The sequence below is a fragment of the Siphateles boraxobius genome, unplaced genomic scaffold (genome assembly GCF_051911475.1).
Source record: "Siphateles boraxobius isolate OS27281-9 unplaced genomic scaffold, OSU_SipBor_1 32, whole genome shotgun sequence".
Lineage (NCBI taxonomy): Eukaryota > Metazoa > Chordata > Actinopteri > Cypriniformes > Leuciscidae > Siphateles > Siphateles boraxobius.
The window spans coordinates 4,582,525-4,599,726 of record NW_027508942.1 but is presented as its reverse complement, the minus strand read 5'-3'; the positions used below and the strand labels follow the sequence as shown (position 1 = coordinate 4,599,726).

Below are 17,202 nucleotides of genomic sequence, written 5' to 3'. Positions count from 1 at the left end.
TTTGTAAATTCAGACACGAAACAGAGCTCAATTCATTACTCGCGCGCTGTATAGGGGTCTATGGCTGCATGCTTCGGGTCGGGTGTGTGCGCACAGAAAAATGAGACATGATACAATATGAGACATTTCTTATATCCTTTTCTTTTGGTATAGAATAAAATACCAGTTCAGGGTTCCTTTTTCGGCTGTTGTTGCAGCCAACTGCACAACATATTGCAGGCATTACTGAGACCGTCGATCGTCAAGATGGCGGCGCAAAGCTACAGTGACGTCATGTGACCCGAACGAATATGTTCTCTACCCTGCTGTGAGTTTCAGTCAGTCGCGCTGTGCGTTTGTAAAGCAAAACACGCCAAACAATAGGCTTCATGTTTTTACTCCAATCTCATTTCATAACGTAACGAATGGAAACATTTAAAGTAACATATGATCCATATATTTTTCTCTAGTGTAGTGTTTCTGAAGTGTTCATTTTTAACGATTTACAGGCCGCCTGCTATGGGCTATTGTTATTTTATGCAGCCAAAATGAACACCAGGTTGGTTGTGCCTTATAGGCATATATATGTGTAGCCTACACGAATATGCTTACAAGGCACAACCAACCTGGTGTTCATTTCCAAGGACCCCCTCATAACAATAACTGTGATTAATATGCTTAAAACTATTTGTACTCTTAAATGCCATTCGAATTAATTGCATTGTAATCTTTTATATATATATATATATATATATATATATATATACAGTATATATAATGTATGTATGTATGTATGTGTGTGTGTGTGTGTGTGTGTGTGTGTGTGTGTGTGTGTGTGTGTGTGTGTGTGTGTGTGTGTGTGTGTGTGTGTGTGTGTGTGTGTGTGTGTGTGTGTGTGTGTGTGTGTGTGTGTGTGTGTGTGTGTGTGTGTGTGTGTGTGTGTATTAAATCGTGCAGCCTATAGTTTATCTTGATATCAGCATGTTCACAGTTGTTTCCTTTTTTTTTTTTACAGGGACCAGATGCCACTGGATGAGTCCTGCTGACTTCAACATTCACATGAGTCTGTACATGAACATGGTAAAATGAAAAATCAAACACCTTGGAAATGACAGTTATGTACTATGTTACAGGAATGGCACAAAGTTATGTGACTGTTCAAGTCTATATCTTTAGATCAATGCGTTTAATAATGTGCTTTATTGTCCTTTGTTGTGTATCTTTGGATTATGTTGTGTTGTAAATAAATCCAAACAATCAAAAAGCCATTTTTTTTTAAATCTCCTCATTCTTTGTGCAAGTCTCCTCATGATGATAGGGCCTGATAGCACCTGATAGGGCCAATTAGGGGAGGGTCTTTGTCTTTCTCAGGTGTGAATCTAATCAATTTTCATGATGATTCACGCCTACCTCGCATACAGCTTTCTTTCACAAAACATGTCTTACAAATTCTAAATCAATATATTGTTTTATCTGAATGGGTACGCAGGATGATTTTCAAATAGTTTTGAAGCAAATATTCTAGGCCAGGGGTTCTCAAACTTTTTAGGACCAGGGACCCCTTAGAGTGGAAAAAAAAATGTTTCCAAGGACCCCCTCATAACAATAACTGTGATTAATATGCTTAAAACTATTTGTACTCTTAAATGCCATTCGAATTAATTGCATTGTAATCTTTTTCACCCTAAAAACTTAAGACCTGTTTTATAGAACAGAAACACATTTCAGTTTAAATCATGTTAATACCACTTATATACTTGTAAACAGTGGGTCTTTTATTCAAATTTCATTTGGACTCAATAGCATTTACACTAAGTAATTTATCTTAAAAGCTTTCATAAAATCAACAGCAAGACAGCAAGCACAGGCTTGTTCTAATAAACCCAAACATTAAAATTCCATAGATTAAAATAAAAAAATAACATTTTACTTTAAATTAATAGTTCACCCAAAAACATGAAAAGTGTGTCATCATTTGCTCACCCTCAAGTTGTTCCAAACCTGAATGAGTTTCTTTCTCCTGCTGAACACAAAAGAAGATATTTTGAAGAATGTCGGTAACCAAACAGTTGATGGACCCCATTGACTTATAGTACCAGAAACTGTTTGGTTACCCACATTCTTCAAAATATCTTCTTTTGTGTTCAGCAGGAGAAAGAAACTCATTCAGGTTTGGAACAACTTGAGGGTGAGCAAATGATGACACACTTTTCATGTTTTTGGGTGAACCATCCCTTTAAATAACATTTAAATTATGTAACGTTACTTTAGTTAGCAGCAGGAACGTTTCGTTGCGGGAAGAGATTTTTATTCTGAGTGAAGTGATTGACAGATTGTAGGCTATATGTCACAATAATATCAGAGTTTCTTTTTAATATTTCTGGATTTATGATTTAATACAAATTTATTATCAGAAACAGGGGTAATCAAATGAGGGGATGAAACATTACCAATATAATATTTTAAAATGTAATCAAATGAAAATATAATTGGCTAATTTATTTTATTTATTTGATTTTAGCAAACAATGCTGCACAATAAAAATGTCGAGTGTGAATTGAAACCGCTTCAGACGATTCAGTGCGTCCAGAAAAATGAACAGATCATTCATACTGATTCGCGAACCGATTTAGACAGATCAGCCAACTTGTTTGATGAAGTCTTTGAACAGAATCGACTCAAAAGAGTGATTCATTTGTAAATTGACGTGAAAAAAACGTGAGGTGCCAAAAAGTGCGCCGTTTGCATCCCTGTATATAACGAGATTTGGGCCATACAAATTACGGGAGTTTCACGGGAGAAATAACAAAACGGGAAGGGGGCGGGAGATGGATGTGAAATACGGGAGACTACCGGGGAAAACGGGAGTGTTGACAGGTATGCTCTGGGGCCTCATTTATAAAACTTTGCGTAGGATTTGCGTCAGAAGTGGCGTACGAATGAAACATAGGACGTGCGTACGCACAGAAATATTCGGATTTATAAAACCGTGCGCACGCACATCCTACGCATTTTTCCCTTAATAAATCACAACCAATTCTAAATATAGCGCAGCTTTGGCTTCATGTCACGCCCATAGTTGCCCATAAATAGTCCGTGAAACGCCCACAAGTTAATATTCATCGATTGCGAAAGCATGGTGAACACAGAGAGGAAATCAAAAAAACGTAACTTCACTCAATGTGAATTAGAAGTTATCATGGCGAAGTGGAAAAGAGGAGAAAAATGTTGTTTGGAGGGCACAGTGTGGGCATTACTAATGCCAAAAAGGCACTTGAGTGGCAAATGGTTGCAGACGCCGTAAATGCTGTAGCCTCACAACATCGGACTGTGGCCGAAATAAAAAAGAAATGGTCGGACATTTGCCTCATTTGCCAGCAAGTCTTTTGCTGTCTGAAGATGCGTTCACTCCGAATCCTTCCATTTTCCACATCTTCTAAGAGCGCAAGATCAGCCATTGTGCGTCATTACGCATTGTGATGGGGCATTTTATTTAATTGCATCCATTTAATTTTAATAGATTAAAATTGCGGTTATAATCTACTTGGAAATGGGAATTAGTTCAGCGCAAATGTAATTTCTAGCAGTTTTCTGAATGTTTGAGACATACGTCATACGTTATTTTATCTAAAATAAAACAAACTAATGGCATATCCATGAATGCCATAATTCCGTAGCTGATGAAGACATTTTTACTAAAACAACTTTCCCCAGTGGACAAATAATCTATCTATCTATCTATCTATCTATCTATCTATCTATCTATCTATCTATCTATCTATCTATCTATCTATCTATCTATCTATCTCCCTAATTATCTATCTATCTATCTGACTGACTATCTAATTGCATCTACACATTGGCGAGAATATCAGTTTTGTACATTATTTCGTTCTGTTTACCATCTTATTTATGAGGATGAATTGTATAACATGCCAATATTATTGCAGAACATATTTCACTTTTCTTTTTGCAAATAGGCCCTATGTGTTAATTTGCATTTCTGTTGCAGATCGATCAAACGGGTGTTCGTGTAGGCTGTTGATTGTAAGACTTGCTTTGTGAAGCTTCGTTTTATTTATGAGAGGCAGTATTGCCATTTATTTTACACAACGGTCTACAGTTTCACACACTTTCATGTGTTTCTTCCATCTGCCGACGGTGTCGCCATTTCTCATTTCACCCGTTTTTGTGCGTACGCCTGGGTCAGAGCTTGCGTGAAGGACCGCACATTTTCCCGTCAAGTTTGCTTTTTATAAATACCAATTATTGCGTAGAGAGCGGCGTACGCCTTCTTTTGTGCGTACGCAACGTTTATAAATGAGGCCCCTGGAGATGACGCTCTTGTGTAAAGGCTCATACATTTTTACTAATGTAGTCAACGAGAATGAAAGCCCGTGTCCACCATATAAAACCATAAAAAAGGTAGGCTAATTGTGGCTTTTTAATCTCACAATTCTGACTTTAAAGTCACAATTACATTTTATTTTATTTTATTTTTTGTATTCAGCGGTGGAAAAGGGCTTCCATTAAAATTACATAGGCAAGCTACTAAACGTCTTAATATTTTTTTAAAACATTTTAACAAATAAACAAATAAACTGTCGGATAAAAAAAAAAAAGAATGGAAAAATTTAAACCTAGCCTCTTAACTTTGATTTTACAACTAGGCTAGGCTACTATATATCCGCGGATTCATTCTTCTCTCTGGATATGCGCGCATGTTTGTGGGGTGAGAGAAAGAGAGAACAGGAGCGCTCTGCCAAGAATTTCCCCGATGGTCTAACTGGATTCTGCGGTTCTGTTCATAGGGCTCTAAAATTATTTCGAGGACCCCCTGGCAATGGGTCGCGGACCCCACTTTGAGAACCACTGTTCTAGGCTACGTGATACAATTTTCAAAAGTCTTGTGAAGAAATAATCAGTATGGGTTTCATGAACTTATTTCAGTGACAATTCTTTCTTATTTTTTCACAAACCACGCATAAATCAGAATCAGAATCAGAATCAGAATCAGAAAGAGCTTTATTGCCAAGTGTGCTTGCACACACAAGGAATTTGTTTTGGTACTGAGGCTTCCAGTGGACTATACAAGTACAAATACAACATGAAACATGAAACATGAAACATAATACTACAAATTATAAGAATAAAAAAAATAAAAATATAATTATGAATATATGGGAATAAAACTATCACAGTTTGGTTTAGTCAGAATAGACATTTTCAGATTTACAGATTATGAACCTATTTACAGTGTTTTGAATATTATAAATAAATAAATCTACATATAAGTATCACCTGAGTTGTAGGATATTGCACTAAACAGTGGGAGTATTGCACTTACAGGCATATGCCTTGGGAGGAGTGTTAACTGTTCAGGAGGGAAATGGCCTGTGGGAAGAAACTGTTCCTGTGCCGAGATGTTCTTGTGGCCAGTGATCTGAGTCTCCGTCTTGACGGTAACAGTTCAAACAGGAGGTGTCCAGGGTGAGTGGAGTCTGTGATGATTTTACCTGCTCTCTTCCTCACTCTGGAAGAGTACAGGTCCTGGAGGTTTGGCAGGGGGGCACCAATGATCCTCTCCGCAGTCCGGACTGTCCGTTGTAGTCTCCTGATGTCTGATTTGGTAGCTGAACCAAACCAGACAGTGATGGAAGCGCACAAGACAGACTCAATGACGGCTGAGTAGAACTGAATCAGCAGATCCTGTGGCAGGTTGAACTTCCTCAGCTGGCGAAGGAAGTACAGTCTCTGCTGGGCCTTTTTCACAGTGGAGTCAATGTGATTGTCCCACTTCAGGTCCTGAGAGATGATAGTGCCCAGGAACCTGAATGACTCCACTGCTTCCACAGTGCTGTTCATGATGGTGAGTGGGGGGAGTGCTGGGCTGTTCCTCCTGAAGTCCACGATCATCTCCACTGTTTTGAGCGTTTTCAGCTCAAGGTTGTTATAACTGCACCAGGCAGCCAGCTGTTCAACCTCCAGTCTGTAAGCAGACTCGTCACCGTTTTGGATGAGACCGATGACAGTGGTGTCGTCTGCAAATTTCAGGAGCTTGACAGTGGGGTCTTTAGAAGTGCAGTCATTAGTGTACAGGGAGAAGAGCAGTGGGGAGAGAACGCACCCTTGGGGGGCTCCGGTGCTGATTGTGAGTGTCTTGGATGTGTGTTTCCCCAGTCTCACTCGCTGCTGCCAGTCAGTCAGGAAGCTGGTGATCCACTGACAGATTGAGGATGGTATGGAGAGCTGGGTCAGTTTGGCTGTGAGAAGACCAGGCATGATGGTATTGAAGGCCGAACTGAAGTCCACAAAGAGGATCCTTGCATAAGTCCCTGGTCTGTCGAGATGTTGCAGGATATAATGCAGTCCCATGTTGACTGCATCATCCACAGACCTATTTGCTCTGTAAGCAAACTGGAAGGGATCCAGCAAGGGTCCAGTGAGGTCCTTCAGGTGGGCCAGCACCAGTCTTTCAAACGACTTCATGACCACAGACGTGAGAGCGACAGGTCTGTAGTCATTAAGTCCAGTGATTTTGGGTTTTTTGGGGACAGGAATGATAGTGGAGTGTTTGAAGCAGCAGGGAACTTCACACTGCTCCAATGATCTGTTGAAGATGCGTGAAGACCGGGGCCAGTTGGTCAGCGCAGGCTTTTAAACAAGCAGATGAGATGCCGTCTGGGCCTGAGGCTTTCCTAGTCTTCTGTTTTTTGAAGACTCGGCTCACGTCCTCCACACAGACCTTAAGCTCAGGTTGGATGGCAGGAGGGGGGAGTGATAATTGGAGTGCAGGAGGTGATGATGAAAGTGTGAAGTGCAGATCAGACCGGGTGTGTGGTGTTAATGAGGGCTTTTCAAACCGGCAGTAAAATGAATTTAAATCGTCAGCCAGGTGTTGATTGTCCACAGATCGAGGGGATGGTGACTTGTAGTTGGTGATGTTCCTCAGGCCATTCCAGACTGATGATGGGTCGTTGGATGAAAACTGTTTTTTCAGTTTATCAGAGTAGTTCCTTTTAGCAACTCTGATCTCCTTTGTCAATCTGTTTCTGGCCTGGTTATACAAGATTTTATCCCCACTTCTGTAAGCATCCTCTTTGGCATGACGAAGGTGTTTGAGTTTCCCAGTAAACCATGGTTTATCATTAGTGAATGATAAGAATGTCCTGGTAGGAATGCATGTATCCTCACAGAAACTTATATATGATGTTACAGTATCTGTGAGCTCATCCAGATCATTGGTAGCAGCTTCAAAAACAGTCCAATCAGTGCAATCAAAGCAGGCCTGTAGATTCTGCTCTGCTTCATTAGTCCATCTTTTTACAGTCCGTATTCCAGGTTTAGCTGATTTCAGTTTCTGCCTGTAGGTCGGTATGAGATGAACCAAACAGTGATCAGAGAGCCCCAAAGCTGCCCGTGGGACGGAGTGATACGCATTTTTTATTGTGGTGTAACAGTGGTCCAGTATATTACTGTCTCTGGTGGGACATGTAACGTGCTGTCTGTATTTTGGTAGTTCACGGGAAAGATTTGCTTTGTTAAAATCCCCAAGAATGATTAAAAGAGAGTCTGGGTACCTTTGTTCCGTTTCAGATATTTGTTCAGCCAGCTGTTGTAGCGCCGCGTTCACGCACGCGTCTGGAGGGATGTAAACATTCACGAGAATGAAAGAGGAAAATTCCCGGGGCGAGTAGAAGGGTTTACAGTTTATGAAATGTGCCTCTAAATTAGGAGAGCACATCTTCTTCAGTGTTGTTACACTGTCCAAATGTCCAAATGTCATTATCTCAAAACTACAAACCTTTACATACATGCTGTTGACATATTACTGTAGCAGAATTTGTGCTGAATACAGTGTAATAAGACTTTAGCCATGAATATGTCACAAGTAACAGAAATAAGCACAAATGTCAGAGCATGTCAGAACACCTCCAGGACCCAGAAAACACCTCAGACCCCAGAGGGTTAAGCCTTGTCTGAGAAACCGGGATATAGCGTTCTTGTTCTTTTTTCCATTCTGAAATGCTTTAATTAATAAGTAAGTAACAAACATTCTGATCCCAAATTCTAGACCTGCCAGAAGCGCTTGATGCACAGCGAGTGACATTATGGAGAATTCTGCTCTATACAACTCTATTTTGGCAACAAAACCAAAGTCCAAAGACCCCGTCCAAATGATGGCCAAAAATGTATTGATGAGTTTTATGAAGTGTACTTTGTGTACTTCACACAAAAGATGAAGCGTCTGTTTCACTCGAGAAAATCACTGTAAGAGCTGAATAAAAAGTGTGCATTAAATTCTTATCCATAAACACTCTCTCCCTTGCATTATCATCAACATACATATCGAATTACGCAAAAACACTTATTACAACTAACAGTAGCCAAATATATACAGACCTTTTCAGTGGGCTACTTAATAAACTGGTCAACTTTATATCCATAACACGAGTCAGATGAACTGTAATAAAGTTCGCGCTCTCCCTTTCATTCTTGTCTACAGTTGCTCCGGGGTCGAAACAATGGCGGACTGTCTACAGATCACTCAGGGCGGGTCTATGCTAATACAGCAGTGTCAGTCAACAGTCGTGGGCGGGGCTTGTGCAAATCTACGTCACTTTGCCCAGAATCTGCGAACGGCTTGTTCTGAGACAGTGCTTATGATTTATGGGGATTTAAAAAAAAGCACTGGGTGGATTTTTATCACACACGCCCAACACACATTTATGTTCAAACACCATGTAAAAGTGAATTTTGCATAATAGGTGCCCTCTAATGAGTAATGGGTTTGTTTTGGGGGTAACGTGCAATAAACAAATCAGAGTGTCATCTCCCATTCCCAAAGCCAGTCACGCTCGCACCATGGCGGATTCGCTATTTAAAAGGCGGAATTTGCAAGCAGAAAAACTGAACGTTTCTCTAGCGAGGAAACGGATCTGCTCATGCGTGCGGTTAAAGCGCGAGAAGACCATCTATGGGACAAACTGGACGCACGTTGTGGACGTAATTTTGCAGGCGCAAATCACTAACGCACTCTTTTTAAATAACAAAAAAATACAGCGCCATTAACTTTAGACCAGGTTTCAGTTGGTCAATGGCTCAGTCTATTTCAGTTGCCTCAAAATAGCAACGCACCAACAATGTACCTGAACACACCTCGTTTTCAGACCAGCAGCCCATGGGCGCACAGATGGGCGCAAATGCATTTGCTTTTTATACAACGCGGCACAAGACGCGAAAATGATAAGGGCATAGGGCATAAAAAAAAAAAGTTTGGTTCCGGTTGGTTGTCAGTTGAGGTCATGGGTCGGTAGGGACTTTTTTTTTTTTTTCTCCAGTGGCAGCAAGGGACAGGAAGGAAATTATTATTATTATTTTTTTTATTTTAATTTACAGTAGCGATGGATAAGCTACTCTATTTTTTCATAACATAGCCTACCTGTACATGTACTCTACCACCTTGTGTGTCCCAGCATGTTACATTTATTTTAAATGTGTGCGCAGGGGCAAACGGGGTTGCCTTATTGTAAAGTGTTTCCGATTAGTTATACACCGATTCAGACGTCTCGTGAGTTCAGTGTTGGAAAGATCAGTTGTTTTAACCATTCATTAAAACGAATCGGTTCAAATGAGTCATTAGTTCGCGAATTGGACGTGTCATTATCGGACATGTGTGCGTTGTGTGATTATCCCGGCGGTTAGGACATCCCACAAGATTTGTGTCATCACAAAAAACATTTCAACACTGGATAGTTTTTTCGTTTATTTAAAGTGTGGTTTATATGTCAGCTGAATGTGTGGAACGCTTTTCAGAGGCAACGTATTTTAGCACAATTCCCACCCAGCGGTAATTCAGGAAAAAAGAAATCTCCGAATGTTCCACAGTGCTTAGTTTTGAGACGGTGAAGCCTATACTTTCGCCTGCCTCCGCAGAGAGAGTGCGCGCGCGACCGGGGCTCTCTCTCTATCTCTGCTCGTTCAGTTTATGCGCCCTGTCACAAGCGCAGCAGTGCATTACATGACAACAACGATCCGTGAACGCCTGTGGCTGCCTCGTTTGTTAGCATTGCTGGAGGACAACAGTACAAATACGGTGCTTTACAAAAACATAAATTATAGTTCGCCTCAAAGTTTTTTATTTGTGTATTTATTTAATTTGTATTATTTCTTCCCCAAACTCAAAAAATAAATTTGGGTCGCACATAAATTGACATGGTCGGTCGGAAACCAAAATTTTTTTTATGCCTAAGGCCCTCTGTGTGCAAGTGATGTATGTTTGTGTGCTTAAATGAAAACAGTGCATTAATTTACAACGAAGATTAAACCTGACCTGAACGTGTGCATTAAACTGTTTTATTGCACAACTTCCAGCCAATCAGATTCGATTATTCAGACAGACACTTGTATAATTAATTACAATAAACCTGTATATATTGGGTTCATTTTAATAACTTTAATGTAGTTGAAATGTGCATCTAGCACTAAGAAAATATTAGTATTAGATCAGCACAAAAAAGTTATCAAACATCATTAATATGTGGTGAAATGTACTCACTTGAGTATCTTCAGCTCACAGACAGGATTCTTCAGTCCCTGACAGATCTCTTTGACTCCAGAGTCCAGCAGACGGCTGTTGTTCAGGTTCAGCTCTTTCAGGATGGTTTTAGAGGAGAGAACAGTAGCTAGAACTGAACAGCTTTTCTCTTTCAGCTCAAAATTATTCAGCCTAAACACAGAAACAGCATTTATTATTATTCTGATTGTTCTTCAGCACATATTCAACACACATCAGATCAGCAGGTCTTCAATTTTGATCACATATGTGACTGATAGTCTTATATAATGAATTAACAGAAAAGTTATAATGTATAAATCATGTTGACTCACTTTATTTTCTCCACTTTACTATGAGAGTCCATCAAAAGAGCAGAGAGCTTCTCTCCATTCAGATCTTCTAGTTTATCTTCACTCAGATCCAGTTCTGTCAGTAATAATGGACTTTTACCCAGAACTTTAGTGAGATACTCACACGCTTCCTGTGCAGCAGCACTTTTCAAAAACCTACAGAAAATAGAAGAGTATTTTAGATAATTCTGTCAAAATGTAATTTTTTTGCACCTCCCATTCTTTTAAGCTAAGCAAATACATGATACACACTGCGAAAACAATGCGAAATCAATAAAGAAAAAATTATATATCAATTAAAATATATCAAAACTAATATATCATTATAGCGAAGTGAGGAACCTTGATTATTTCTAACTGTATTCAGTTAATTATTTCTAATGATTTCAGTCAGTCACTTAGTTGACAATTACCAGTTTATTCCAAAATGCATTAATAGATTGGGTGGTAAAAAAGGAATGGAATATGGCAGGGCATCAAACTCATCAAGTGGACCTGCTAGTACTATAATTAATCAAAATTCAGTTCTGGTTGCATGTGTCTTCCGAATGAGCAGTAATGTTTCTGATGCAGTTACAGTGCATTTTTGTGAAACAGGATTTTTGGTGCTTGTGGCCTTTTAAAGACAAGGTACAGCAATGTGACGAATGTAGGAACCAGTCTCCACCTTAAACAGATATCTATACCTAAGGCTGGGTATCAAATCTGTTCAAGCAGATCATTTTCATCTGACTGTGCTTTTCCATTGTTTTTCTAGTAGTTTTAGTTGCAGTATCGAAATTGTGCAATTTCACTGGTATCTCAAATGTAGGTTTCAACCTTATACAACGTTATGGGTCAAAAATAACTATTTCATTTATTTATTATTTTTTGTGGGGGCTAGTGAAAATTATTAATTGAATTGTATCAAGAATCAGATTTAGAATTTTCAATTCATACACACAACATTATTTAAAGCATAACATTATTTTATACAATTTTCATTGAGCTTTGTGGAAGCTTATTTCCCAGAATGCTATAATTTATCTCAATTTTTTAATTTGAGAATTAGAAGATTATGTTATTGGATTACAGAAATGGTGTTAACTGATTTTAAAATTAGTTTGGGAGAAGTCTAATCAGAAAGTCAAAATTATGTAATTATGTTTTGTCGCAAGGTTCGTGTCACAAAATATAGTTGTGTGACTGTTGAATTTCATTAATAGGTATGCTGTAAATTCCTCTACCTTTAATTGCAATTAAATTCCTAATCCCCTTAGTTTCATATAGCAGATATCACATTTGTGGCTTATTTTGAAATATTTTAAGACATTAATCACCTGGTCTTAAATGTACATTGTTCATCCTGTAGTAAATCACTGAGCTCCTTCACTCCTGATTGTCCAGGATCATTTCCTGTGAGATCCAGCTCTATCAGGTGTGAAGGGTTTGATCTCAGAGCTGAAGCCAGAGCTTTATAACCTTCTTCTGTGATACTGCAGTCTGAGAGTCTAGAACAGAAAGGAAAATGTAACATTCAGATGATTACTCAGTTATTCTTAAAATTACTTGAACAATTTTAAGCCCTAAAGGAAACGGTTCGTATATTATCATTTCTTTCTTGTATAAATTAGAAAATAGAAAAAAATTGGATATAGAGGCAAACAAAAGGCCAATAGTCCTTTAATAAGTTAGAAATCATCTAACCTGAGTTTCTCCAGTTTACAGTTACAGTTCTTTATCAGTCCAGCAGAGAGTAGTTTCACTCCTGAATCCTGCAGATTGTTATAGCTCAGGTCAAGATCCTTCAGAATGCTGGAGTCTGAACTGAGAACTGAAGCCAGAGCTGAACAGCTTTCCTCTGTTAGATCACACTTACTGAGCCTAAATAAAATATTACAAAACATGATGAAGATACACAACTGTACCATCAACTGTAGGAAGTACAGAAGAGATCAGTAGACTACAACCTAAAAAGATTATTTGACCGTTATGAATTTTACTTTCCAGCTATTAGTAATACTGCGGTTTAAAAAATGTAATCTCATATAGTTGCTGTTTAAGTTTGACCTGAATGAGTCATTTGTATTAAAATGAGTTGTCTAATCAGTGAGAAGTAATCAAACCTTATTTGAGACAATTTAGAGTGACTGTTAAAAGTTCCATTTTCTAGGTCGACAACCTTTTTGTCATGAATTGTCATTTTTAATTTTCCTAGCTAATTATTGCACGAAAAACATACTTTCTACGTACACATACACAACCCACACTGCTCCAAGCATGCGAGTAATGCACATTTCTAAGAATTTATAAATGATTACAAGGTCAACAAGGACCACATTGGTGGGATTGTGGTAGGCCTCCTCTTCTCCGAGAGTCAATCTGCTGTGGCCTCTGCTCCTCATAGCCCTGTAGAGGCGCTATAGCTCTCTGTTTTGGAGACTGTGGTCAGCTTCACTCTTGAGAGAGCACTCATAGAGCTGAACGACATGCTTGCTGACACTGACATGCTCATATCAAGCTAACGTTACTCCTCCCGTTCTAGAGAGTCATTTTGCAGAGTCTGTTAGCTCTGAAGAAAAGAGCCTCCTGAGAATCAGGAGGAGAATCCTGAGAGCCATTTGTATTTAAATGAGTTGTCTAATCAGTGAGAAGTATTCAAACCTTATTTGAGACAATTTAGAGTGACTGTTATAAGTTCCATTTTCTAGGTCAACAGTGAAGGTGTCTTTATTTGTACCAAGTGTATACTGAAGTTTTTACTTAAGTAATTGCATTCAATTAGCGTTACAAAGTGATGTTGCTTTAGTATTACTGTTGCACCCTCAGTTAAAGGTGAAGCAATGTTAAGATTTCAACCAAAAATCAATGGTAATGCTATTGAATCAACATTACACTATGATTGATTCTATATCACTGATGCTGAATCAATATTGAAATTAACAAAAAATAATATATAGTAATATTGTTGAATCAACGTTACACTATGATGTTGATTGTACATTGTAGATTTTGTAACAAAACACATTCAGAAAGACAACTTGTAAACATCACAATAAATATATGAAATTGGATCATGAAAAGTTGGTATCAATCCATTTTTCAGAATCAACTTTTGTGCAAATCCTGTGTTTTACTCACCGTCATGTGCAAAGTAGTCTGGTGAAAATGACTTTAACATACTGGTATATGAGTTAACTTGGACACATTCCCTTCATAAATGAAATGGGAGTTTATGGAGACTCTTATGTTTATTATTACAACCATCAACAGATCAGTTATAATGTTTACGTAGTTGAGACATATCACAGGATCACGGATGGTCAGTCCTGATTGCTGCTGTCCCTTCAAGTAGCTTTAGTAATCCTGAAAACATTCAGGTGTGTTTGATTAGGGTTGAAGCTAAACTATGCAGAACAGCTGCACTCCAGGACCGATGTTGTCTATCCCTGCACTAGCTGCTCTAGTAACAATATAACAATGGCAGACACTGTGCTTCTCACTCAGGGCTTTGTCTATGCTAATCGTCACCATTGGGCGGGGCTCTCAAAAACAAACATAAAACATTCTCTCAAAACAAGCGATTCCAGATTTCTCCCTACATTGACATCATTGAAGGAAGAAATCTGGAATTGCTTGTTTTGAGAGGATGTTTATGATTTATGGGGATTTAAAACAAAAGGATTGGGTGGATTTTAACCATTATAGGCTGGTTGTTTACACACACCGTGGACACATATATGTGTTCGAACACCATATAAAAGTATTTTTTGCATAACAGGTCCCCTTCAATAAACAATAGTTTAGCAACCAAATGTTACATCAAAAATATGGAATGGTTTGTTTGTATTCTTTCTTAGCTCAATGCCCTTTCAGTTTCACTTTAAATGAATCAATTTCACGCTTGTTTGCCTAATTTTTTATCAAAACATTCTTGTTTTCAATTGGCTACCATTTAATTTAAAGGGGACCTATTATGGAAAATCTACTTTTATTAGTTTGAAAACAGGTGTTTCCACAGTGTGCGTAAACAGCCAGCCTATAATGGTAAAAATCGACACACTCCATGTTTCATAATCCCAAAAAATCATAAACAGTGTAGTTCAGCTCCAAACCTAATCAAACACACCTCAATATCTTCAGGATTACTAAAGCTATGTGAAGGATGGTGAGTTGGGTCGGAGCTAAACTCTGCAGAACAGCAGCACCTACTAAAATCCCTTAGCTTGTGATTCGTGTCAGCTATGTCAACATTATGTAATAACAAACATAAGAGTCTCCATAAGTTCCGGCATCTAAGTATGCAGTGGTATCATTTTATTTGTGTACGGAATGTGTCAAAGAAAACAGGTGAACTTTACATTATGTGCATGTATTTTACAACAGACTGCTTTGCACACGAGGGTGAGTAAAACACAGAATTTGCACAGAAGTTGATGGAGATGAATCGATACCAACTGTTCATGATCCAATTTCATATATATTTTGTGATGTTTGCCAAAAAATGTCCTTTCTGAATATGTTGTGTTAGCACATTGCCTGTTGTTTCTTACTGTATTCATGGAGACCAGAGCCATGCTGTCATTTTATTTTTTACCCCAAAATGCTCACTGTCTGTATAATTCTAAAATTCATCTTCTTTCTTATTATGAAGTCTCTCAGTGTCAAAGGCCGACCTGGAAGAACATCTGAACAATTCCTGTACAGATGACCGACACCAGGAAGAAATCACGCTTCCTCCTGACATGCCACCAGTCAATCCACCAGAGCACGAACTAGATATCATTCCACCCAGTTGGAGTGAGGTAGAACAAAATGTGCGTAAAGCAAGGGCCGCATCATCTCCAGGTACCAACGGAGTTCCACACAGGCTCTACAAAAATGCACCAATGGGCTGCAATTCCTCTGGAAACTGATGAGAGTTGTGTGGCAAAAGAAGGAGATACCACAATCCTGGCGGAGAGCCGGAGGGATCCTAATCCCCAGGGAAAAGGACTCATTAGAGATCGGGCAATTCCGCCAGATCAGCCTTCTAAACGTCGAGGGAATAATCTTCTTCAGCATGGTCGCTCACAGGTTGGCAGGATACCTGCAAAGGAACCATCTGATTGACAAATCAATCCAGAAAGCAGGCATCTCAGGCTTCTCCGGTTGTGTAGAACAGGCAACTGCCATCTGGCATCAGATTCAGGTCACCAAAAAGGAGGGAACAAATCTTTATGTGGTGTTCCTGGATCTCGAGATTGCCTTTGGCTCAGTCCCTCACAACCTCTTCTGGACAGCCTTTGACTACTTCAGGGTCCCAGCAGCTCTCACAACCCTTGTCAAGGCCTAATTCGAGAACGTACAACTCTAGTATACAACAGCATGGCAACACCTGGAAGTGGGAATCATGGCCGGCTGCACCATCTCCCCGCTGGCCTTCACCCTGGCCATGGAGGTCATCATCCGGGCCTCTCGATGGATGGTTGTCGGACAGCGAATAAGACCAGGGCTGAGGCTGCCACCGCTCAGAGCCCACATGGATGACCTTACAACTCTCACCACGACTAAGGTATGAACTGTGCGGCCACTAAGAAAGCTCCAGGAAAACATTAAGCCGGCTCGCATGAAGATCAAGCCGAGCAAGTCAATTAGCATCTCCATTATCAAGGGGAAGGTGTCAGACCACCGCTTCCACATTGGCGAGGAACCCATTCCAACAGTTTCCGAGAAGCCAGTGAACAGCCTAGGTCGTTGGTATAATGCCTCCCTCAAAGACAAAGAGCAAGCAGAGCAGCTCAGGAAGGAGGTAGCCAGCGGCCTGGAGAACATCGACAGAACCATGCTTCCTGGCAAGCTGAAGCTCTGGTGCATGCAGTATAGACTACTTCCACTCTCCTGTGGCCGCTAACCCACTATGAAGTCCTGCTCTCAAAGGTGGAGAAGCTGGAGTGACTGGTCAGCTCATATATAAGGAAGGGGCTTAGACTTCCTAGGTGCCTGGTGTTGGTCTGGTATGAAAACTATAGTAGATATATAGCAAAGTATGATGTCAGGACTTCGGACTGATCAGCTGTCTTTTTTTGTTGGTGTTCAGGCTGACGTGCTTCTAGCCCATGGCTTCTGTTTCTGTTTGCCATGTTCTCCAATGGCATGTCTTTTGTTTCCTCTTCAGCAGTTTATTTGCCTCACCTGTCATCTCTCATTACCCTCTTGGTTATAGGATAGCATCCCTCGGTCAACCCTATATATTTCCCTTGTGTGTGCAGTTCTATGCCAGATTGTTGTTTGCCTCTGAGCGTCCACGTCCAGTTAGTGTTTTGTCGGAAGTCCAATCTTGTTATTTTTTTGTGG

The 17,202-nt window shown here is 39.6% G+C and overlaps 1 protein-coding gene across 1 annotated transcript in view; it reads right to left on the bottom strand.

Annotated features, from left to right (window-relative positions):
- The window catches only part of LOC143700892 (uncharacterized), a 120,179-nt gene that overhangs the window by 77,810 nt on the left and 25,167 nt on the right, over window positions 1-17,202 (bottom strand). Inside the window, exons 13-16 of the mRNA XM_077194640.1 lie at window positions 12,574-12,750; window positions 12,207-12,377; window positions 10,870-11,043; window positions 10,538-10,708 (exon numbers count right to left, since the gene is read on the bottom strand). Coding sequence (XP_077050755.1) covers window positions 10,538-10,708; window positions 10,870-11,043; window positions 12,207-12,377; window positions 12,574-12,750 — 693 coding nt within the window. The remainder of the gene's footprint in view (window positions 1-10,537; window positions 10,709-10,869; window positions 11,044-12,206; window positions 12,378-12,573; window positions 12,751-17,202) is intronic.